Source organism: Mytilus californianus, unplaced genomic scaffold (assembly GCF_021869535.1).
Source record: "Mytilus californianus isolate M0D057914Y unplaced genomic scaffold, xbMytCali1.0.p SCAF_11, whole genome shotgun sequence".
Lineage (NCBI taxonomy): Eukaryota > Metazoa > Mollusca > Bivalvia > Mytilida > Mytilidae > Mytilus > Mytilus californianus.
In genome coordinates, this window is record NW_026262593.1 from 71,775,403 (window position 1) to 71,801,394 (window position 25,992).

The following is a 25,992-nucleotide window of genomic DNA, read 5'->3' on the forward strand; positions in this document are numbered from 1 at the left end:
CAAAACTTTACAAGAAAAAATGTGGTTTAAACAAATCGGATATTCTAAAGCAGCAGCAGATCATATTTTGTCTTTTTTTACTCCTATTTGTTCTGAGTTTGTTTTGTCACTTTCCTACATTGTTCTTTCTCCAAAGCCCACAGAAAGTCCCCGATATAATCCATATGGACCCACTTTGCAGAACCTGAAAATTATTAATTGTATTGAATTCCTTATGAATATAACATGAGTATTTTTGCTATGGCTTTAAACAATAAATAACAAGATCCGTTGAGAAACATCCCTTGCGCTGTACAAATGAGGAAGTACACTGTGCTTCCCAATGTAAAATTGTTGATTGGTAGTCAAACTAAGAGAGAAGTCCCATAACTCCCTCATAAATGGTCAAATCAGAATGATAGTATAATACAGTTAAGAAAACATAATTGCAAATCCCCCAACAATGTATGAAAGCTGTTAAATTGTCATAATATAGTTAATGTCACACACCTCCCGTAAAAATGGTCAGATCAGAGTCATGATTTACTAGGGTTAACTTCACATCATGAAAAACATTAGTACCAAGTATGAGAGCTTTCTGTCAAATGGTCTCAGAGGAGTTGCGCTCACAATAGTTATTGTCACAATACTAAAAAAATAGTGAAAGTCTAATTGCTAATGAAAAAATAGTCAAATCAAAATGACAGCATAATATGGTCAACTAATTATGATAGCAAAATATAAGTATGAGAGCTTTCTATAAAACGGTCTCAGAGAATTTTATTTCAAAAGGTTACAATACTAAAATAAGACTGCACACGCTGAAATGTCTCGCCTACTTTACTTATCTTGACTGCATGTTAGAAGTCTATTTTACTACAAGGTGTCACATACACTTATAGTTATCAATGATCCATGTAAATGAGGTCAATGTCAGATGACAAACATATCTGATTACAAAGATTGAACATTGACCAATGAACCTTAAACACAAGGTCAAGGTCAGATAAACCCTGATAGACAACATGTACACCATGCAATTATGTCTATCATCAAATATATATAATTGCCCTATTGCTTATAGTATCCGAGAAATAACCATGAAAAAGTAACATTTACTAGTGAACCATCAAAAGGAAGTCATGGTCAGATGAAACCTGCCAGACAATACAACTTACAATTCTTCCATACATCAAACATATTAGTAGTTGACCTATTGCTTATCATATCTGATAGATGGATAAAACCATGAAACATTGACCAATAAACCATGAAAATGAGGTTAAGGTGAAATGAAACTTGTCAGACAGACAAGTTCACCTTACAGTCATTACATGCACCAAATACAGTGATCATATTGCTTATAGTATATGACAAATAGACTAAACCGGAAAAACCTTTACATTGTCAAATAAACCATGAAAATGGATTAAGGTCAGACAAAGCCTGCAAGTGGGACATGTGCCCCTACAATCATTCCATACACAAAATATAGTAACTATTGCTTATATCATTCTGATATACGACCTTGACCATCAAAAAATTAACCATGGTCACTGATCCAAGAATTGAGCTTGAGGTCAAGTGAACCCTATCTAACAGACAATGTATACCTTGCCAGGGTCCCATATACCAAATATAGTTTTTGCATTTTTTTCAACAATGTATATTTGATTTTGGTTTTTTTTATAATAAAGTTGTATGTCTGACTTTAGCTTGTGGTTATTTGTTACCCTCTTTTATATTCTTATCATTATACTTTTGGCACAGACTAAACAATACCAATTAATGTTTTATATTATTTTATTGACTTTATCAGACCTACTTTTACAAAATATAACAATCAACAATCAACAGATTTCCTTGCTATAAAGGAAATGTATCCTTCAAGTAATCAATATTACAGCAGAGAAAAATATTTAGACAGAGTCTCTGTCCCCAAAAAAATACAACAAAGTACATGTACTATCATATATTTAGAAATGGTATTTAGTATTTAGACAAAGATTCTGTACATAAAAATACTTAGATGAAATTACTAACAAATCATAAGATACCTGTCACCTTTCTGTACAGACAAACAAATAGACAATTTTCCTGTAAAGACAAATATTTTGACAATTTCCTGTACAGACAAATATTTTGAAAATTTCCTGTACAGACAAATATTTGTACAATTTCCTGTACATACAAATATTTGGACAATTTCCTGTACAGACAAATAATAAGATACAGGCTAATTGTCTATACAGACAAAAAAAATTAGACAATTTTCCTGTACAGACAAAAAATAAGATACCTATTACCTTTATGTACAGATTTATATTTAGACAATTTTCCTGTACAAATATTTTAACAACTGTTCACTACTTACATAAAAAAATTATTCATTTGACTGCTGTAAATAAGATATGAATTGATAATGCAATAATTCCAAAATCAGCTGCATATGCCATTGCATTGCATGCTATAAACAATAATATTTGAAACTCTTGACCAGTCTAAAGATTCTAGAAAAATAAATATGTCATGTCTGATGCTCAATATATCAATCTATGAAACACTTCACGATTTTTTAATGCAAATTTTATCACAATTACTGGTTGTAATTAATACACTACTCCACCAGTAATTTGAACATATCAAAAAGTAAATTTCTTGGCAAAGACAACATACTTTTATCTAAAAAAGTTAAAAAAAATAAAAGAAAAGGTGGATTCTTCATCTTCTGTTAGGGAAGAAAAATTATTTTTTAATCAACAATTTCAAAAACAAAAAATTGTGAATTTTATATGAATACCAAATCACTGTTTAATACAGCATTGAAAATGTTTAATCATTTCATCTTTTTGTACACAAAAACAAAAAACAACAAAAAATATTTGGGTAACAACTTCGGTGTGCTATCTAAAAAATGAAAACAACACGTTATAAATTTCTTGCGTCAGAAGCACTTTTCTGGATTTACCTTCATCAGAAATGCTCAAAGTCGAATATTTGAAGCCAAGGATTTATAAGAACCGAAACAGTTAAAGAGCTATATTAACAAAAAGGACTTAAAAAATAGCCAAATCCATCTAAGGTCGACTTTGCCTGAGGGAGTTGAAACCTTAGTTTCTAATAATTTCAAAATTTATTAATGGACAATTTTAGATAGGTTTGTTATAAATCATGTCAGTATCGAAGTACTGACTACTGAGCTCATGATACCTATATAAATATGATTCATGATCTATGTACACTTGTAATACTAACTCTTTAAGTTTAGCTTATAATTCAACCCAGTTTTGCTATGATTGGGGTTCAGATAAGACAGACTGCAATATATGTTCAGTACTGTCCTGGTCCTACCAAGCACCTGTGCTTTGAAGTAAGGATTGCATGATCTCTAACAATGAAATTGGTTAAAATATTCAGCGAAGCTGAGAATAAAAGTTTCATATTCATCATTTTCATAATTTTTGAATAGAACTATCTGTTAGAAACAATCCTCAAAATAAAGCAAAAGATAACAAAAATTACAAAGTTATACATTCACCTTTACAAAGTTAGAAGCAGCAATAACATTAGACAGGTAAATTTGTGCATTTCCTTGACAAATGCACAGTCTTACAGGTCAAATAGAATTGCTGGCCAACACGGTCATCTTTAAGTCAAATGTTTTTTTTTCCTTTTATTTCTTGTCTAATAATTTATACAAAATGTAAAAAAAAACCTCCCCAAACAATGCACATTATTTGACAATAAAACAAATCAATTAACTTTTCTAAAAAAGAAAAGTAATATCTTTATGAGCTATACAAATGATGACAATAGCTTACATGAGTTTAAGAGAAAGGAGAGATCCCCCTCTCCCCCCCCCCCCCCCTCACCAAAAAAAAAAAAAAAGAAAAAATACAGAAATGATTCCTAACAGCAACAATAATATAAACATAAAGTGGAGATATAGAAGCTTTATAACATTAATAAAAGAACAGAGTTCCAATGTCCCCTGCATTGCGTATATTTTATCTGTTCTGTCCAAGGACAATAATTAATTTTGATAATTGATTAAATAATTTGGTCATCACTTATTTTTGAAATTGTCTGAGACATTGTTGTTATATACCTTTGATATGAATTTGATAAAAATCTGGCAAAAATTGTACATACGAGAGCACTTACAATGCAATTTTCCATATAATCAATGTTTCAAAGGGGCATAACTCTTTTTAGAATAATCGATTGGCACTGTTTTTTGAACTCGTCCAAGACATTGCTGATATAAAAAATATTTAAAAATACCACTTTTGGATATTAAAAATGGCGATAACTCAAAAGGGAGAAATACTAAAATCGTGAATTTTGAACTTGACCTTCATTTAGTCACAAAAAACAACATATCTAAATTTGAAAAAAAATCAACACAGCGTTTTCATGTTATTGAAGAGACACTGTTTGGCAGTCGCCCATCCGCCCGCCCGCCCGCCATACATCCCCAAATCAATAACTGATATTTCCTTCGAAAATCCGGTTAAAAAAAACAAGAATCTAAATGTCTACCATCTACAACATGATAAAGTTTTGTTCCAGTTTTCTTCTCCGGTCTGTGAAAACATTTGACAAGCTCACAAATACAACATAGATGAAAGCACATGGTAGTATACTTAGAGCAAGTTATCAGTAGAAATTGACTGTATGCAAAATTGTTCTTTGACATCGTGGTTCAAAGTCCTGCAGTATTTCATCAATGTCATTATCCAGATCGTCTGACTCACTTAACTGAAATTGTAAAGAAAAGTAACATAACAAAAACACTGAACTCAAACGAAAATTCAAGACAAAAAGTCCTTCATCAAATGGCAAAATCAAACCTTGAACACATCAAAAGAATGGAAATCAACTATCATACTCCTGACTTGGTACAGGCAGTGATATTGTTGTCTTTTTAAAAAACTACCTCTACCGTTTTTTTTGGGGAAAAATGCATAATTTTTATTGAAATTGGGAAATTGGTTTATTTTTTTTTTAAACCCAACTCCGATTTTTGCTCAACTTGACTGTCTTTTTTGCACAGTTTTATCACGTATATTTTGATTGTCAGACATTTTCAACCTGAAAGGTACTTTTTGGGGAGGGGAAAGACAAAACAATAACATGAATACGAAATTTACATTTATTACTACCATTGCCATCACTTTTGGGAAAAAAGTAAAACTTATTGGGAGGAATTTTAAGCCATCTTTTTTAGTAATTGGGAATTTTCTCTGGGAGAAAAAGCCGAATTTCGGATGTAATTTGAGGCAAACAATATCACTGAAAGGCATTTCCTCATGTAGAAAATGATGGATTAAACCTGGATTTATAGCTAGCTTAACCTCTCACTTGTATAACAGTCACATAGAATTTTATTATATTGAAAACAATGTGTGAATAAAAAAAATAGACATAATAGGTAAAAATTTTAAAAATTTGGGTATAGCAGTCAACCTTGTGTTACAATCTTTTTCTGCTCTTTGGTTGGGTTGTTGCCTCTTTGACACATTCCCCATTTCCATATTAAATATTATTAATCACTATAAAAAAACAATAACTATTTGAAAATAGTAATGGGAGCTCACTGAAAGCTTAATGGGGACACAGCATCGGTTTTTTTAATTTAAATCTGTATGTTAATTTTTTTTTTAATGTAACACACTAAGTAGAAGTTACCTCCAATGAATTCATATATCCTTAACTTGTATGTACATCCAACAGGGCAAATATTATTTTTTCATTCTATTTGGTAATTTCTTTTTAACTTGTACATATATATTCTTAATTTGGACAGCCAGTTTGGCAAGTATTCTTTTGTGTTCTATTGAGAGTTATCTCCCATATGGTAATGTATTTTTATTTGTACATGTATTCTTCACTTGCACAGCCAGTTTGGCAAATATTCTATTTTCATTCTCTTTTGAGTTATCTCCCATTTGGTCATGTATTTTTAACTTGTACATTTAATCCTCACTTGTACAGCCAGTTTCCTAAATATTCTTTTTTTCATTTTAATAAGAACAATTAGACACACAGACAAATACCACAATAAATCCTCCTGAATATCACTTTATAGCCTCCACATTAACTTACCATGGAAACCAGATCACATATGAGAAATGCCCCAATGGTAGCCTCTTCATGATTATCCTGTATATCAATATTTATGATGTGGACAGGGTTCATGTCGTCTTTCTCCCGACTTTCCATATCTGCCAATACATGAAAAAAATGTCTATTACATTATTAGAATTGCAATCAAATAATATTAGATGGATAGGTAGATGCTTAATGTACAGATGCAAGTAATACATGCATATAATCATAAATGTATATGAATATCCCCAGTTTCGTACTTTATTGACATGAGTCAGATTCTTCTTGTGCTTGGTCACATGGTAACAGTACTAGTTTGCAGATGGACATGCCATTACCAGGACAAATATTCTGACTATGAGCCAATCTTTTACTCATACATGTTTCACGTAAATATTTTTTAATGCATAGAATAGATCCATAATATAGTCCATTAAAGTTCTTTAATAAAGACTAACATTGGTCAATTGTATCATTGAGAACATTTTCTATACTGGTAAATTTATTTACTATGGATTCTGTATTATTAGGGCTATTCCATTAAAATGTGTGTGGGAGGGTAGGAAGGGAAGTTTAATTATTGAATGTGGGTCATGGGTCTTTTTTCAGTATGCGTCTATTACCATTATGGAAAATTATCTAAAAAATGGTTCTTGGTTGTAGGGATATTTTGAAAGTCAGTTCCTACCCTCCTACATACATTTTAATGGCATAGCCCTTAGTTGGATACCAATTTCTGTGTATTTCGTGGGTACAGGGAACCATGAATTCAAATATCCACAAATTACAAATTTTCCGTAGGAATGTTTGCAGACTTTGGCAAAACCACAAAATCAAATATCACAATAACTGAAATTAAGAGAAAATAAAGAATGACTGTTGTATTCTTTAAAATCTATTTAAAGTACATTTTCTAGTATATTCCAATCTTCAAAATGATATTTTACAGCTGCAGGCCCACACTTTTTTTTAAGATAATTTTGAATAGATTATATTGACCGGTAGTAGATTTTTTTTTTGGCCCAAATGTATTTTGCATGCCTGGACTGGAGGGTCTGTGGGCAAGGGTGAAGAGTGATATTTATAATACTTACCTTCAAGTAGCTGATCATAGACTCTCTCTTCACATGTAATGACCACATCAAACTTATCTTTACACGACTGGAATCTCTCGGGCTTGGGTTTGATTCTACGATTCCTGTCCAACATGTGTAGAATACCATTCTGTGTATATCTAAGGATCTAGTTAAGGAAACTCTTGATTTGTAAATTAAGGTGTAAAGCTAATTTTCTTAATAAAATATAATACAATTATAATAGAAAAAACTTATAAATAATTACATACCACAGTTCAAAGACTTGTTTCTGTATAAATTGTCCACATCCATGTGGCAACAGAGGATTTCTATACAAATACTATGGTTCATGGCTTCCAAATTGAAGCCTTATTCTTATAACCTCTCATTACATGATCTTTTGTATGAAGCTGCAACTTAAGAATACATCAAACATAAAGATAAAGTTATGTGGTAAATATTCTATTCTTGAATTTCTTGCTGAAAAAGTGTAATTTGATTTGATTTTGGGCTATTTTGTGGCGGCCAGTTTTTATTGGTGGAGGAAGCCGGAGTGCCTGGAGAAAACCACGGACCTTTGATAGGAAAACTGACAATCCTTGTCAATTAAGATTGGAGTCCAGTGCACCTGCACAAGCGGGGTTCGAACTCACACCTCAGTGTTGACTGGCTAGTGATTACAGTAGTAACTACTTAAGACCACTCGGCCACAGAGGCCCCTTGGAAAAGTGTATAGCTTAGAGATTTTTGCTTGTGTTGTATGCACAGCACGGTATGCATTCAAGTTTTCTGCTTTAAAATGTTCTTGTGTATTCATAAATTTTGTGTGCATTTGTTGTTCTCGTTATTAGTGTGGATGAAATACTGTTTGATTTTTTTGTGTGCATGAATGAGATTTAAGTTTTGGTGTGCAAGAATTACTATTTAAGTTACTGTGTGCATGAATACATGAATTACTGTTTTCAGTTTTATGTGCATAAATTCCTGCACAAGTTTTTTTTTTAGTTTCTGTTTGCATTAATTCCCGTTTAGTTTCTGTGTGCATGAATTCCTGCATGAGTTTCTGTTTGCATTCATTCCTGTTTAGTTTCTGTGTGCATGAATTACTGCAAAAGTTTCTGTATGCATTCATTTCTGTTTAGTTTCTGAGTGCATGAGTTCCTGCAAGAGTTTCTGTTTGCATTAATTCCTGTTTAGTTTCTGTGTGCATGAATTCCGTTAGAGTATCTATGGGGATGAATAACCATTTGAGTGTATAGTCTTATTAATCACTTATGTTGTTCATTCTCTGTGCCTAAATTTCAGATTGCATTCTGTTTGTATGCATTAGAAAGGGGTTTGTATTTTGCGGTGTGCATTAGTTTGGGTTTGTATTTTGCTGTGTGTACTGATACGTCTTTTAATTTTGCTGTGTGCAATGATACAAATGCATATCATTTCATACAGCAAAATAAGCTGCACTGTGAATGTTGACAGTATTGTATGACTATTTGGCTATATTCTGTTGGTATGACAAATTGACTGTATTGTGTTGATATGACTTAATGACTGCATTCTGTTGGTATGACTAAGTGACTGTATAGTGTTTGTATGATGAATTGACTGTATTGTGTTGATATGACTTAATGACTGCATTCTGTTGGTATGACTAAGTGACTGTATTGTGTTTGTATGACAAATTGACTGTATTGTGTTGATATGACTTAATGACTGCATTCTGTTGGTTTGACTAAGTGACTGTATTGTGTTTGTATGACTAATTGACTGTATTGTATGACTATATTCTGTTGGTATGACTTATTGACTGTATTCTGTTGGTATGACTTATTAACTGTACTCTGTTGGTATGACATACCGACTATTTTCTGTTTGTTGGCATGAATTAACTATGTTGTAAGTGGATGTGCCCTACTAATTGTATTCTGTTGGTGGGACTTATTTGCTGCACTCTGTTGGCAGGACTTATTCACTGTATTCTGTTGGTATAACTGATTTGACTGTAATGTATTGGTATTACTGATTGATTGTATTCTGTTGGTATGACTTATCGACTGTATTTTGTTGGTTGGTATGAATTAACTAGTGTTGGTGGATGTGACCTACTAATTGTATTTTGTTGGTGTGACTTTTTGACTGTAAAATGTTAGTATGAATGAACTATATTGTTGGCGGATGTGACCTACTTATTTTATTCTGTTTGTGCGACTTTTTGACTGTATTCTATTGGTTTGTATGAATAAACTACATTTTTGGTTTATACATAAAATTGAAAAAAGGGATTACCAAAAATGCACCAACTACCAAATAATCCGAGCAATTATACAAATTATTGACTGTTTTCAGTTGGAATGAATTATTTATTGACTGTGTCCTGTTGATATGATTTATCAACTGTGATTGATTAATGAAATTTATTGACTGTATATCAGTGTGACTTATTGACCCTATTAATGAATAATTAACTATTCTATTGCTTGGTGTGACTTTTCGACTGTATTCTGTAGGTTGGTGTGACTTATCAACTGTATTCTATTGACACGCCTTACTGATTTTAATATTTTGGTGGATTTTTGTATTCTGTTGCGAGACTTATTATTTTGTTCGTGGGTGGGACTTCTGGACTGTACTCTTATTAGTTTGGTGTAAATAATGAACTTATTCTGTTATGACTGACCTATTGACCTTATTCTGTTAGCTATTGTGAATTGACAGTATTCAGTTGGTTGGCTTGACTTATTGACAGTTCTATGGGGACTTGTTTACTGTATTCTGATTGTCGGTGTGATCGTCAACTATATTCTATCATTGATTTTAGCATGTTGGTGGAACTTATTGACAATTTCTGTTCGTCTGAACTATTGACTGCATTCTGTTGATTGGTGTGACTAAATTGAAATCTGTTGTATTGGTACGATTTCTTGGCAGTATTATATTGATGAATATTGATTGTATTTTTTTGGTTAGATTGTTGTTTGCTTAATGTCCATTTGGTTGGATTGACTTCAGGACTTTTGTTGCTCAGACTAATTGACTGTGTTCTGTTCAGACTAATCAACTGTGTTCTGTTAGTTAGTGACTTCTTGGCTGTAATTTATTGGTGTGACTTATTGATTGTACTTTTGTTGGTTGGATTTACTTTTTCTGTAGTTATGACTAATTGACTGTATGATGTTGGTTAGTGTGACTTCTTGACTGTATGCTCTTGGAAGGTGAAAATAATTGACTTATTCTGTTGGTCTGATTGATGGATGGGTGGATAGCTGATTTACTGCCAGAGCCAAATTAAATGCATATTCAGGAAAAGAACATGCGAATGCAAAATTAACATGAACACTGATTTGTACTAGACCAACACACTGAGCAGGATTTCATAAGTTCACAAGATAAGTCCCAATATTGATTGATTGATTGTTGGCTGCTTAATGTCCAGTGGCAAATATTTCATGCATGTTCAGGATGAGGACAAAAAAACTATACAAAAGGAAGGTCCTGTCATAGAGACCTTCCAAGATGAAAAATAGGAAAATAGGGTTTAGTGGTAAGGGACAGAAATTCATCCTTACAATAGGCCACCTATGGACTCCTTTAAGAGTTGTTGTAAGGGTTTTTAATGTGCATGCAGAGAGAGTGGCACTCTGTACATAGGCATTTAATACAATGTCCCCAATCTGACAGTCCCTAGCTGCATACTTGTATATCCCACAGACTAATGGACATCCCACTTTAGCTCTAAAGTTTTACTGCCAGTTGTAAGTCGTTCAAAGTGACTCTATATCTACTCCCCAGACACCTTTTGGGGGGTGGGGGAGATGTCATCTCACCAGGACACATTTTCATACTGTGAGCTGACAATCTTTGCTTTTACTCCTCAACTGCTTAGCCCCCAAGTGGGGGTGGGAGTCTTTTAATGGCCACTACGTTACTGGTATGGGCTGTAGGTATCAACTATTATCATAAATACATGCATAGGTGGTACAGGAACACAAGGAGGTTTAATATGGCCAAAAGAAATCTGGTCTGTAAAATCTAGGTCACTGTTTTGTCAGAATCGGTAAAAACATACATTTAGACATACTTGGCTTGCCAATAACATTTCCCCAGCAAGATTGTAAAGTCACATTTACTTTCAGTCAGTATGGATGACTGCTGTAACTACAAGGTTATAATTGAATGACAAAGAAAGTCAGTTTAGTCAATGTTCACCTCTCAAGGTCGTATTAAAATCGAAAAATAGACTGACAATGACCACTTTTCAGTAGGGGTGGGTTCAAGCCCACCAGAAAGGGATAAAATCGAAGACCTCCCTCTCAAGGCGAGCAACCTACCATAAGACAACTGTGGAGGTCTCTGTAGGTTTGACCTATTGAATGTTCTCTTTTAATTTGTGAGCATGTTGTTTGTATTCTTTTGGTGTCACTTATTAATTGTATTATGATAGTGCAACTAATTTACTGAATTCTACAAGTATGAACTATTGATTGTATATTGTTGGTCAAACTTATCAACTGCATTGTTGGTTGGTGGGAATTATTGACTATATTCATGAATTATTGATTGTATTCTGTTGGTGTGGCTTATAGACTGTATTTTATTGGAGCGACTTATATATTGAATTTTGCAAATATGAACTATTAACTGTTGATGTGAATTATTGATTGTATTCTGTTGGTGTGAATTAATGACTGAATTCTGATGGTGCGACTTATTGATTGTATTCTGATGGTGCAACTTATTGATTGTATTCTGATGGTGCAACTTGATTGATTGTATTCTGTTGATGTGAATTACTGATTGTATTCTGTTGGTGTGAATTAATGACTGTATTCTGATGGTGCGACTTATTGATTGTATTCTGTTAGTGTGAATTATTGATTGTATTCTGTTGGTGTGATTAATCAACCGATTGGTGTTTAAAGCCACTTTCAACACTATTGTGCTATTTCTTGGCGGTCAGTTTTAATTGGTGTTGAAAGCCGAAGTGCCCGGAGAGAACCATCGACCTTTGGTAGGAAATCTGAAAATCCTAGTCAATTAAGATTGGAGTCAACGCAATGCCATGAACAGAATTGGAACTCACAACTGCAGTGTTGACAGATTTATCAAATGTATCCTGTTGGTGCGACTTATTACTGTATTCTGTTGTTGTGACTTATTATATTCTGTTGTGACTTATTGATTATATTCTGTTGTTGTGACTTATTGATTATATTCTGTTGGTGTAAATTATTAATTGCATTCTGTTGGTGTAAATTCTCAATTGCATTCTGTTGGTGTGAATTACAGATTGTATTCTGATGGTGTGACTTATTCACAGTATTCTTTATGTTGAATGTATTATGTATATTGATGTGACTTATTGACTGTATTCTTGGTGTTGATGCGACTAATTGACTGTATTCTGATGTGACTTATTGATTGAATTCTGAGGGTGTGCATTTTTTTCAAGTCCTTGCATTGTAACCATTTCTAAAATGTCCTTTGATAATTTATACTTTTGCAACAGGCAAACATTCCTTTATCTTTTTATTGATTATCAACTTCGCCTTTAAGTAAAATGAAACATAGGACTATTTTTGTTGTTTGATGGTCAAGTAATTAGGGCTCTACAACTCAAAAGTTTAAGACGTCAACGTTTTGTAAAAAAAACACTTGGTCAAGAATCAAATTTTAATTAACTGTTCTAGGGGTCTTATATCAACTCGAGTGTGTTAGAAGCCACAAATTCCTTGACTGCTGCAAGTACCTAAACAAATCCTGGTTCTAGACAATTCATATGAAGAATCAGGTCAGACATCTATGAGGGTCTGGATTGGGTTTAATAATAGAGAATAAATGACAAAAAATAAAGAAAAGAGAATAACAGGCAAAATTTATAAAGAATAGAAAAAATGAATTAAAATATGATCTTCATATTTGCAAATCCAAGGACCACAACTTCCTGATAAGGACATCTGCAACAAAACTAAAATTTGATCTGCTAAATGTTTACATGCATGGAACAACAGTTTGCACAACTGCTTGGATATCAGAGACATAAAGGTTACACTAAATGCCTCGTGAAGTGATAGGAACATAAAACAAGAGGCTCTCAAGAGCCTGAATCACTCACCTGTATTTCAGAGGAGCAGATTTTTAAATGTTAGTAAACTTGATGAACAAATTGTGTAAAATTGTCTTTAAAGGGAAATAACTCATTAAGGGGTCAATTGACAATTATGGTCATATTAACTTTTTTGTAGATCTTACTTTGCTGAACATTATTGCTGCTTACAGTTTATATATATCTATAATAATATTCAAAATAATAACAAAAAACTGCAAAATTTTGTTAAAACTACCAATTTATTGGCAGCAACCCAACAATGGGTTGTTGGATTCGTCTGAAAATTTCAGAGCTGATAGATCTTGACCAATAGAACAATTTTACCTCATGTCCGATTTGCTCTAAAAGCTTTAGTTTTTGAGATATAAGCCAAAAACTGCATTTGACCCCTATGTTCTATTTTTAGCTGTGTTTGTCGATGGATCAAAACTTTATAAACTAGACACCCTAAGTAACATTTAGTTAAAGTTTGAAGGTATTTGGCCCAGTAGTTTCAGAGGAGAAGATTTTTGAAATAGTTTACGACAGACGACGACGGACGCCAAGTGATGGCATAAGCTCACATGGGGCCCTTCAGGCCCAGGTGAGCTAAAAACAAGGCCTTCTGTCAATTACCTGGTCACAAGGAAGAAGAAACTGGAGACATTCTAAAAACTTATGACCATTACACCTTTAATAAAAAGGTCCCCATTTAAAAACAAACAACACTCTTTACCCAACAAGCTTTCCAAAATATCAATATTATATATAGCAGTTATGGTGTCACTTAGAGCTTGATCAAATTAAAAATTCAGAACCCAAAGTATGCTTAGAATAGTAACCAGTATTAATTTCTTTCTGCTTTTAGAATAAATGAATATTTTCTTTTTTAAATTGTCTTTAAAAAAAATGTGCACTTATAATTTCTACCTTAGGTTGAGATTGTACTCCCTAGTTTAGAAAAATTTAGATTTCTTAGGTTTCCTTTTTTCAATTTTTGCTTTTAAACAAATATCGTTTTTTTAGTGATATTGGTTCTCAAAAATTGTGCAGAATTCAAGAACATACTTTTTCCCCCAAGGGCCATTTACTTAATGTCAAGGTGATTGGTGTATTAAAGTGTGTATTGTTGTTTTTGGTAATACCTGATGAAATCAGATTTATTTGTAATAGTGTTATCTGTACTTGCAAGAGCTGTGAATATATTCATGTTATAAATTACACTGCCAGTTTTAGATTAACATATTGAAGATTTTAGTTTGTTGGATTTTTTATGCAATTCCATTATTCCATGAACCAACTTTTATTTTCTTTTTTAACTGAGTGTTTTGGTTTGGTTTTTTGCAAGAAATACTTTTGTTGTGCAACAAGTCAGCATTGAAGTACTGTTAATGTCTTCGACAAAAACATTTGTGCATTTGAGTATATTTCTGGAATTTTATTGATATATCTTTGTATATTGGAAATTTTTTTTGTGTACAATTTTGTTAAAAGAATCTATCTTTCAAGCAAAGGATGCACATTTTAATTCTGTATGCTCCGTCCTTTTGGTTTATTTTCTTGCGTTTTTTCTTATAACAAGTAAATACGTTGTTTTAATTGTCTTTTTGTTTGCTTTCAGGTACTGTAGATTATTGCTGTATACATATCCTCTGCTGTGTTATTTAGATCAAGGTGTCAAAAATTGATATTTTTCTATTGCTTAGACTTGTTATCTGGTTGTGTTTGTTTTTTCAGACATTTCCCAAATTTGGAATGGTGTTCGTCATTTGTTTCTGATCTGTTTTTGTCGGTTTCTTTAATGAAGTTTCAATTGCTGTTTTTTTGGCAGCCTGCATTGCTTTAATTTAAATCTGTAATGTTTTGACTGGTTTATTGCACCAATCTGACCTACCTGTTACAACCTAACTGGTTGGTTGCTATGGTAACCAGAAAAACATTGGCCCTGAACCAACCAATCAAATTGCTGCATATTCAAAGCATCATAATTGTAATCTTGAAATATTTTAAACAAAACTCTTTGTTCTATTGACTAATTTTTCATACAAACTATATTTGATTTTGATAAAAATATATACGTGTTACATAAAACAACCCAATTCTGATACTTTGAAATGCTTGAAAACTGCAACACAGATCTTTGACTCTCCAGACCAGATTATGGACATCTGCACTATGCCATCAGCCATTCTTCTTTCTCTCAGTGTTTCATCAGTGGATCTGCCAATGTCAGTCTGGTGGATTGCTGTAGGCTTCCGTTGTCGTCATGAGGTTTGATTTTCAGTACTTCAGTACAACTTCTTCCATAAACACTTTTCCCAAAAGATAATTATGGGATAATTCTTATGGACACAGCTTGTGTGCTGTGTAATATGAATTGCCCCTATACCTCAATGAGCAATGGGGCATAATTCTGTTACAAAGCACGTCAGCCAAAATGACAAACTATGTCAATGATTGATTGCTTATTGTTTGCTTGCTTAATGTCCAGTGGCAAATATTTCATGCATGTTCAGGACAACTAGAAAAATGAATATCAAATCTTAACCCCCCAACAGAGAAATAAACTCGGAGAAAAAAACTATTTGAAGTCAATGAAGCATGAAAACATGTTCAGAGCAACCTTCTTTGGTGTTCAGTTTGACAAGTGTAAATGAACCCTACCCTTACTTTTACAATGGTACATAAATCAACATCTTTAACTTATCGTATAACCTGAAACGGTATAATCATGTGTCCTTTGGATCTTCTTAGATGGGTTTGACCCTAAAATGATTTGCCTGCCTGTCTATACATATAGAACTGGGTGTTAAAAGCAAAATGGATCACAAGGGTTCCCCAGTAATCTACTTTGCTGAAGTGGACTATTAACCTTTACGCAATATATACCTTTTGATTTGTTTTAGCCCGACTTTGAAGTAATGATTTTATCCCTGAAGAGGTTGAATATGACTCAACAACCAGAATTCACACTTGATTATAGAATCTGGTTTACTGTTGAAAACTGTATGGTAACTCTATATATGTTTCTTTTCTAGATTTTAACGTGCTTCGGTCAATATACAAATGTATATGTACAACCAAGTCTAAATTGAAAACAATGTTCAAATGTGTATGTATATAGTATAAACACTCATCTACTGTTGACGACCACATGTTGACCTCAAGATGTCTTTCAGTTTTCGTCTTTGGATTGCTGTCTCATTTCCAAATACCATGACTTTTAATCATATATAGCAGTGTGCATCATTGAAAATAGGTAAAAGTAATGCCCCATTATGGTAAAACATTTACAAACATTTTATGACTTGTCCAGCATTTTCAGTGATAACTCTATTTCTTTCTACTTTTAAACTGTATCTGTGCAGTTGAATATATTTTTGATAAACCATATGTTGATTTAAATTGGGGTATTTGATTTTTCACGAAAGTACTTCAAAATACATGTACTGCAAATTCAGAAATTATTGCGAATGTGACTGGCTGACTATCCCATTAATAAGAATTGCATTCTGATATCTTATACATATAAATGTATGCAGATTTTTATGAAATCACATTTATTAATCTCACATTTTTGCTCATTCTTCAAAAATCGCAATAATAAATGCACGCAATTATTTTTGGACTTACAGTACAGTACTCAAGAGTTACTTCATAGGAGAAATAGATTCTGCCAATGTATCAGCTCTCAAGAGTAAAACATATATTTTTTTTTTAATTCAATCATCTTCAGGTAAAATAATGTTAAGTCAGAACTGTTTTCCAACACTAATGTACCAATAAAGAATGAATTATGAAAATATCCCCTTGCTTAAATTTAATCTCTAGGCATGAAACAAATCAAAGATAAAAATAAAACCTTGCAAACAAGTTTGGCCCTTTAATTAAATCACAAAATTTAAACTCTGAGAAAACAAACCACTTTACATTATCATTAGCAAAGAATATCTGAAGATGTGTTTGAACACTATTTTATGCTGGAAATTCATACAACGTCTGATGTTTCAAAATTTGACATTACCTTTACCGCTATTTCATGTTTTATTTGACCAAGGAGGTCTGTACTCTGCTACCATAAATTTGTTTTCATGGCATCTGATGCATCAGTGTGTTTGTAGTGTTTCTATTTCAAACCATGAAGTCAATTTTTAGATTGATAAGCATTACCAAGATGTACAATCAAAACCAAGTGATGGGTAAACCTGTACCTGTTTTTGCTAATATTAAACCCTTCAACTAATGAATTGTACCCCTTTTCTACAAAAAAATTCAATAAGTTTAGTTTCTTTTTCCTGTAAGGTAATGTAATTCGCCCACCTCCATGCTTAAAATGCTTCAACAAATGTAATTTAAAAAAGAATTGAAGTAGTAAATCTGGTAAAGTTTCCTTTGTTTATCCATTAGTTCGTTTTGACTGTACAACATAATAATCTGCCCAAAGCCAATTGACACACTTGTGATGCTTATGAAATGGTCCAATTTCCATTGGACATTGTTTTGAAGAACTGGCATTTAAAATAAATGCAGTTTTAAATATCTCTTCTATTCATAATTCATAGTGTATTTTTTAAGTGATTCAAACACACCAAATTTATAGGGTGTCATTTCATTTTGAGGACATTCCTTTGCAATGAACATCATCAGACTTGTGTTCAAAGCTCTACAAGAATTTGTCCCAAATGCTAATTTTACTTTCCAATAAAATGCTCCGCTGGGGCGCAGCCTGATACGACTGCAGAGGTCGAACCCTGAACAGTTGGGGCAAGTATGGACACAACATTCAAGCTTGATACAGCACTGAATTTGGATTGTTATTAAAATATTTGACACAGCATAGGTTTCTGACACAGAATGAATGTGGTCTAAGAACTTAATTTTTTTTTAATTTACCTATTCAAACCATATCATTATTATTTGCTTTTATATATAAATCAGAAATAACCAATTTAAAATGGAAAATTTTAAAGAAAAAAAGGGAAAAAAAATCCCCCCCAAATTTTTTGAACCCCCTTATGATTCATCACCCCCCAAAATCAATCCCAGCCTTCCCTTTGTGGTATGGTACCTTGCAGTACAATTTCAGAGAGATCCATACACTTGATCACAAGTTATTGTCTGGAAACTAGAAAAATGCTTGTTTTTTGGCCCCAAATTCCTAAACGTTTAGGGCAATTACCCCCAAACTCAAACCCAGCTTTCCCTTTGTGATATGGAACCTTGTAGTACATTTTTATAAAGATCAATACACTTACACACAAGTTATTGTCCTGAAACTAGAAAAATGCTTGTTTTTTTGCCCCTTTATGGCCCCTAATTCCTAAAATTTTGAGGCAATTACCCCCAATATCAATCCCAGCCTTCCCTTTGTGGTATGGTACCTTGCAGTACAATTTCAGAGAGATCCATACACTTGAACACAAGTTATTGTCTGGAAACTAGAAAAATGCTTATTTTTGGCAATTACCCCCAAACTCATTTCAAGCTTTCCCTTTGTGATATGGAACCTTGTAGTACAATTTCATAAAGATCCATACACTTACACACAAGTTATTGTCATGAAACTAGAAAAATGCTTGTTTTTTGCCCCTTTTTGGCCCCTAATTCCTAAAATTTGGAGGCAATTACCCCCAAAATCAATCCCAGCATTTCCTTTGTGATATGAAACCTTGTGGTACAATGTCAGAGAGATCCATACACTTACACACAAGTTATTGTCATGAAATAAGAAAAATGCTTGTTTTTTGCCATTTTTGGCCCCTAATTCCTAAAATTTGGAAGCAATTACCCCAAAAATTAATCCCAGCATTCCCTTTGTGATATGGAACCTTGTGGTACAATGTCAGAGAGATCCATACACTAACAAACAAGTTATGTCTGGAAGTTACAAAAATGCTTATTTTTGGCCCCTAATTTCTTAACTGTTGGTACCATAACCCCCAAAATCAATCCCCACCTTCCTTTTGTGGTATTGAACCTTATGGTAAAATTTCATAGAGATCCATTCACTTAAACTAAAGTTAGAGTGCGAAAACCAATGTGTCTTCGGAGGATGACGACGACGCCAACGTCATACCAATATATGACCGCAATATTTTTTTGCGGTCGTATAAAAATCAACAGTTGTCAACAAGTAACATGTATATATTATTATTCTGAAAAGAGTTTTCAAAGCCTCAACAAAGCTAATATGACCTCAAAACAAAAGATTTTCCTTCAATTACATTCCAGGTCAAATAAATGATCCAAGATATTATAAAGCAAATGAATCCAACAAACCAATTCCACAACCTAATAAACACATAGAAATGTTCAAATCTAACACCTTACTTCCATAATCTGTTATTGTTCATTTGAAAATGTGTTATTGTTTGCTGGTGAAAAACTTAGGTAATGCCCCCTCCAAGAAACCATTAACTTTTGTTATGGACATTTTAGTGGATCATAAACACTGAAAATTGAAAATTCTGAAAATTTTTAACTTCTTTTTTATACTTAAACTAAGCAGTTATCTAAACAAAAGGACTTTTTAAATCACATGAGAACAATGGATAAAAACACCCACTAGTGAACATTTTTTCGCATCTTTTTTATCATTCTAAATTGCTTTGTACAAAGACCTTTAATACATATAACAATTTAGCAGTAAAAAGGGTAAAAAAATCTATCAAATTAAAAATAACAGATCCCATATAGTTTTTTAACTTATAAAAAATCTTCAATGATCACTGTAATTTGATCTTGTTTTCTCCTTATATTAATCCACATGCTTATAAAACTTAAAATTTCTGAGACATGTTTGAAGAGTTTTAAAGTGTACTTAAATTATCTCCCTTTGACAATTTTGTTTCAATCCATTGAACTATGACCTCATGTGCAAATCATTTATAATTGTGCTTGTCAAATTGTATGAAACTTTAAAAATCTGTTCATTTTCTTTTTTGGTGATTGTGAAAATATCCCACCTACCATTTTGAAATCATCAGCAGACAATCACAAATTTTCAAATTAAGTGTTCTGTCCAAATTCAAAACTATTCCATGAGAACTTATAAACAGAACTAAAAAAGATCGGTGAATTATTCGTTTATGTATTGTAAACTCGCTTTCAATCATGTTACACATTAAATACAAAGTACAAACCATTTTATCAATAAACAATGTGTTTATTTCTGAAAAAGAGAATAAATAATTAACATACATACATGTACAATATATATAGATACAAAGCAATTAAATGTTAATTTAAAATAATCTGAGTTCAAAATGCTTTGTTGAAGTATAGGATTTTCCTGAACAAAATAGTTTTATAAAAAATTAAAACTTCAGATGTATACTTACCTGCACATGTTTCGAGTCATAATCACTGAGAGTAAAATAGAACTTGTATGCTTTGCTATGGCTATTCCATTAAAATGAATGTAGGGGAGAATAACGGAATTTAAAAAAAATTCCCCACAAACCAACACATCTCGGTGGAAAGTTGTCTCAATAGCAATTATACCAGATCTCCTTATTATTTTTATATCATATCTTTACCAACTAATTTACATACATGTTAATTGACCCAATCCCCATGTCCAAAAATAAAACTTCCCAATCCACCTTCATTTTAATGGAATGGTCCTAAATGAATTATGATATCAATCTATTTATACTCCAAAAATTAACTAGTAAGTAACGAGTAAAGCTTGGGATACAGTTCTGGATCTTTACGCAGGAGATCTTTGTACATTTCATCATATGTTGTGTTGAAATCGTAGATGTTGGGTTTGTCTAAAGATGGACCTGGTAACTTAACCTGGTTTCCTGTTCCAAATGACCTCACTCTGTATCCTCTTTTACTGAAAAAAAAAATAAAATAATGAAACAAATTTATCAAGGCTTTCTATCAAGAGTTATTGACATACATGATATACTTTTTTACATGCTGATTTTGATATTTTTTAAACCTTCATGCCCCATTTATTTTAATAGTCCCCACTTAAAATAAATGGAGAATGTGTCTATGGGCCACATATGCCCCCACTTGTAAATATGCATGAGTCAACTTCCACATACAGATGCAGGATTCACATAGTTAAGACCGTTTTGTGATTATAAGCATTGTGTATAAGTTTCATAACATTTGGTTTAGGCAAACTAAAGTTAGAGAACGGAAACCAAATTTGTGGACGTACGGACGGGACGGACAAGGTTAACACTCTGCTACGGCATGGACATAAAAACAACTCTTAAATCTATTTTTCTATACACATCTATCCTGACATGATATGAAATGACTAATATTTTTTGTGAAATAACCTCAAAAATGTGGTGCACTTTTAAATAACCCGCTACGCTGGTTATTCAGTGTGCACCACATTTTTGATGTTATTTCTTCATAGACAGAAAAAATATTACAGCCATTCCTTAAACATGTTAAAGGCTCTGTGTTGAAGACCGTACTTTGACCTATAATGGTTTACTTTTATAAATTTTGACTTGGATGGAGAGTTGTCTCATTGGCAAAATCCCATGCAGTGATCTGGAAGGATTTTTTCTCTATGGGCCCAAGGCCCCCCAAAAATAAATTCAATGGGCCATTTTTAGAATTAATGGGCCATGTTGTCAAATGAGTGGGCCATTCGTTTACAATAAAAAAAAATAATAAAAAAAGTGTATATTTCACTATACTTACAAGTATGATTCTAATTAATATCATGGATATTGTTCCTGTGATTTTGTAATTTCAATTTCAATGAATATACAATAACTTCTTCCAAACCGAGCAATATTTACGATAACCTTTATTTACAATGTTAAAACTGGTACTGTTCCCTTGTTCATGTTCATGTTTTTTTTTACATTAAATTTGGGTCTTAGTCGATACCATACTTATTCCAGACGTTCCATATTAGAGGACGTTTCTGGCATTTCCTCTGCACTTGTATTATTATTACTTCATCACGATGACAAGATAACAGTAGAGAGCAACGTTAATTGATAAGACACAACAACAATTCGCTGAAGGCATGTTTACAAAATGTCAAAACGAGCCAAAGACCAAAAAAATTGACAAGGACAGTTAAGCCCCTTTTATGGAGACAAATACTATGCTATTCATAAAAAGGCTTTTGAATTTTTCAATCGAAATAATAGCAAGCTTACTTAAAAGATTATAATTAGAGAAGAATTCTCGCCTGTACTAGCCAATTTTCACAAATTTAAAGTTGTTTATAAAAAATTATATCATGAATGATGGTTATTACGTTTTTTGGGTAATCAGTCATACCGCATGTTGCTATTATTACCATAGGAAAACACCCGAGACGTCCCAAAAATATATAGGTGCTCCTATCATTGGAGTAAACACTACACAGTTGTGTACTCACACATGGCGTCACGAAATACGATCCGAAATCCATTTGACGATACCTCAATGTTTCAAAACGAAGTGAAAAATATCATGTTCCACGCGGGCGCTTACATTTGTCACTCTATGCACCATTTCTGGTCGATAAGCGCAATTGGCGCAAGGCGCACGTCCTTCCCTATCACTGCCCATGTTAAGACACCTTCCCTCTGTGTGTAAACACTGCTATATTTGTCAATTCTTTCAAATGAACCTTAATTTTAACTGGTTTAAACAGGGGAATTCCACAACACTCAAATTAAATAGTGATTGTTAAAAATTACAACAAAATATAAAGAGTAAGTACTAAAAATTATGGTACATGTAGAATCATCAATGTAGGTAGGATTCAAAGTATTTTTTATTAGGCCTTAGTCAAATAAAATTCCAAAAAATTTGTCCTCAACAAAGTAGTCAAGGGAAATAAAATGTAACTCCAACAAAAAAAATAGGTCTATACAATGGACTATTTTTTTTACATACAAGTTACAACAGTGGCTACCTCCGTTCCCATTATATATTTGCTGGTAATAACATGAAAACAAAGGGGGAGGGGCTAATTTTCATGTTAAAATAATTGATAATGTACTTAACTATATTATCGATAGCATAATTCTTCTATGAAATCTTATAGCTTAGTTCACAGTAAATAAATATTTTGCGAGTTATCTATAAAAATATTTTTGAAAGCATAATTCTTCTATTAACTCTCATAACTCAGTGATTAAATTTTTAGCGAATTATCTTTAAAAATATATAGGTGAATTCTTATAGTTCTCAGTAAATAATTTTTTTTTTTGCAAATTATCTTATAAATATATAGGTGAATTTTTCTAATCTGTATAAATATACTAAATTTAAAATCAGAAGACCTAAAACTTTAAACTTTCCAATGTAAAAAGTCACATAAAAACTTTGAACTTCCCATGTATAATAAAAACTGTAAACTTCCCATGTAAAAAGTCATAAAAACTTTAAACTTCCCATGTAAAAAGTCACAAAATCTTTAATCTTCCCACATAAAAACTTAACTTCTCATGTAAAAAGTCATAAAAACATTAAACTTCCCGATGTAAATAATGTTTTTGTGTTGTGATTTTTAATTTTCATTATTTTGTATATTTTTGGAGGTGGAACTGTTCAACATACGTAAGTATTGTTACCCTATAAAGGGTGTAAAGATCCAGAGAAGAAGCTGGACCTCTTTCTTAACGAACTTCATTCCAAAATTATGACGGAACAGACTGCTTGCATTGATAATAAACAACAGAACGAATAACCTCCCCTTCACTTGTGACCTTGACCCCGTATTATCAACAATAGCCCCTTCCCCCTTTATTTTCATGTTAAATCAGTGAAGTATTTAGTGTTTATTATAATCCCCTTTCTCACCTTAAGAAACTATGAGCTTCCATACTCCTGTTCTGATTACTCGAACAGACAACAGCGACTTTCATTTCTACGCCCATTGTTTATTTCCTTATCTCGCTCAAACTTCGAATATTACGAGAAAGCAGAATATAAAGTATATGAGCTGTGAAAGTGAACGAAATCAAGAAACCTAAAAGATAGAATTAACCCTTAAAATGTGCAGATTACTGTTGATTGAATACAAGAGATTTTTCATCAAATGTTCCGTTTATTCAAACCGGATGTCGGATGTAGAAATAATTTTTCGGATTTCAATGTGCTAAAACGAATTCTTGCTGAAATCAAAAATGGGGAAAAAAAGGCTACGTTTGTACATTATTCGTTGGGAAATCACCGATACTCTTTTTTTATATAATTTCTTTCATTTTTTTATCTATTTGTTCTGCTTTGTATTAATGCCAAGTATTTATTTAATAACATATAAATTAAGTACAGATAGAACGAAGTAATTTTTTCATCATTTGCAAATGATTTGTGACATATACTGTATTGTTTTTCACTATTTGAAATATATATCATCATCGTATTCTGAAAAACTAATAATAAAATGTTCTTCATCATCAACATGTTCAAGCAAATAATTTAGAACTAGTCTTTTTTAACCACGGCAAGCCTTGATCTGGCCTCTTTCTATATTTACCAGTAAAGTTGTATCATATTAATTTCGATATCATGGGCACCGATTCTCATTTTACATTAAGCGCTTCTTACCAGAAAATTGTTTAAAAGAAATAAGTAACTTGCGTATTTACCCCTTTTTATCAGTTCTTTTTTTCTGTTCCAAAATGTTTTACAAGTTTTTGCGTGTAACTGATTTAATTGATACAACAATTGAACGGTTTTAAACGTCACGGTACATTTTGCATAAATTGTATATATATGTTAGAGCTTTTGGAAAACTAAATGTTCATTATGATCCTTCTTTGCTCCAAATAAGTTTTGGGGACTTAATGGAGATAAAATAAGATCATGATTCGTTGACTGTACAGAAAAGGAAAAAAAAAAGCACTCCGACCTTTTTGTGGTAGTGGTGAGTAGCTAAAACATTCAGTACCCCACAGAGGCGGTTTTATGGGGCATTCATATTCATATATGATGAATGCATAGACTTTTTACAAGTATCAATCCAAACGTTGGTTTGCCATCCCCTTTCAAAATCCTGGATCCGCACTGACCTACCTTACTCTTTTCACATATTTTGAATAACAAAAAATACATATCCAGAGCTCCAGATAAGAATTCACAAATTGGGGTTTTTACCCACCATTTTTTTATGTAATTGGGTGATAAAGTTTTTTAATTGCATTATCAATTCCAATTCACCCCTCACGCAAATATCATATTGGGTTTTTCACCACCAAGCTCCTTAATGTATTGGGTTTTTTCATCAACACAATATTGAATATTTAGGCATGTTATAATCACATTATATCAACCCCAGATGTGTTTCCATCTTAAATGTGTTTCTTTCTTTGTAGAATATGTGCTAGCTGTTTTATTTGGTTTATTCACTGACGAGCAATTGTACATTTAATTTGTGTCCCGTTTTTAACGTTCTGTCAGTTTGGTATTTTCTCAAAAAACTTATGTAAACTGCAGCTGGTGTCACTAGTTGGACAGGAACTAATTGCCTTTCTAGATCCCATATGATCACCCTACAGTTTAATTATAGTTGGGGTAGGTGTGGCTAAGTGTTTAGATTTTTGTGTAATATATGTGAAATTTAGGTGCTGTAAGAAAGTTTTGCCAGTCCTTTCACCTATTTGCCAGATCTACTTTTTAATAAAAATAAAAAGTAGTTTCCAGATTTAAGATATACCCCCAAAACCTTAAATTTACAAATAATTCTGCAACATCAAGTAAATAAATGACAATGTTATACTGCACTTGCCAATAAGACAACTATCTTAAGCATCTAGA

General features: G+C 32.5%; 1 protein-coding gene across 1 annotated transcript; it reads right to left on the reverse strand.

The window, feature by feature from the left end:
* Positions 1–1,764: 1,764 nt before the first annotated feature.
* LOC127720652 (RNA polymerase II subunit A C-terminal domain phosphatase SSU72-like) lies at positions 1,765–24,290 on the reverse strand. The gene is made up of 5 exons (XM_052227375.1): positions 24,034–24,290; positions 20,948–21,091; positions 7,185–7,324; positions 6,088–6,206; positions 1,765–4,740 (listed from the first exon to the last, which is right to left on the reverse strand). The coding sequence occupies exons 1-5, from the start codon at positions 24,108–24,110 to the stop codon at positions 4,639–4,641; spliced, it is 582 nt and encodes a 193-aa protein (XP_052083335.1). The 5' UTR covers positions 24,111–24,290; the 3' UTR covers positions 1,765–4,638.
* Between the last annotated feature and the right edge of the window lie 1,702 nt (positions 24,291–25,992).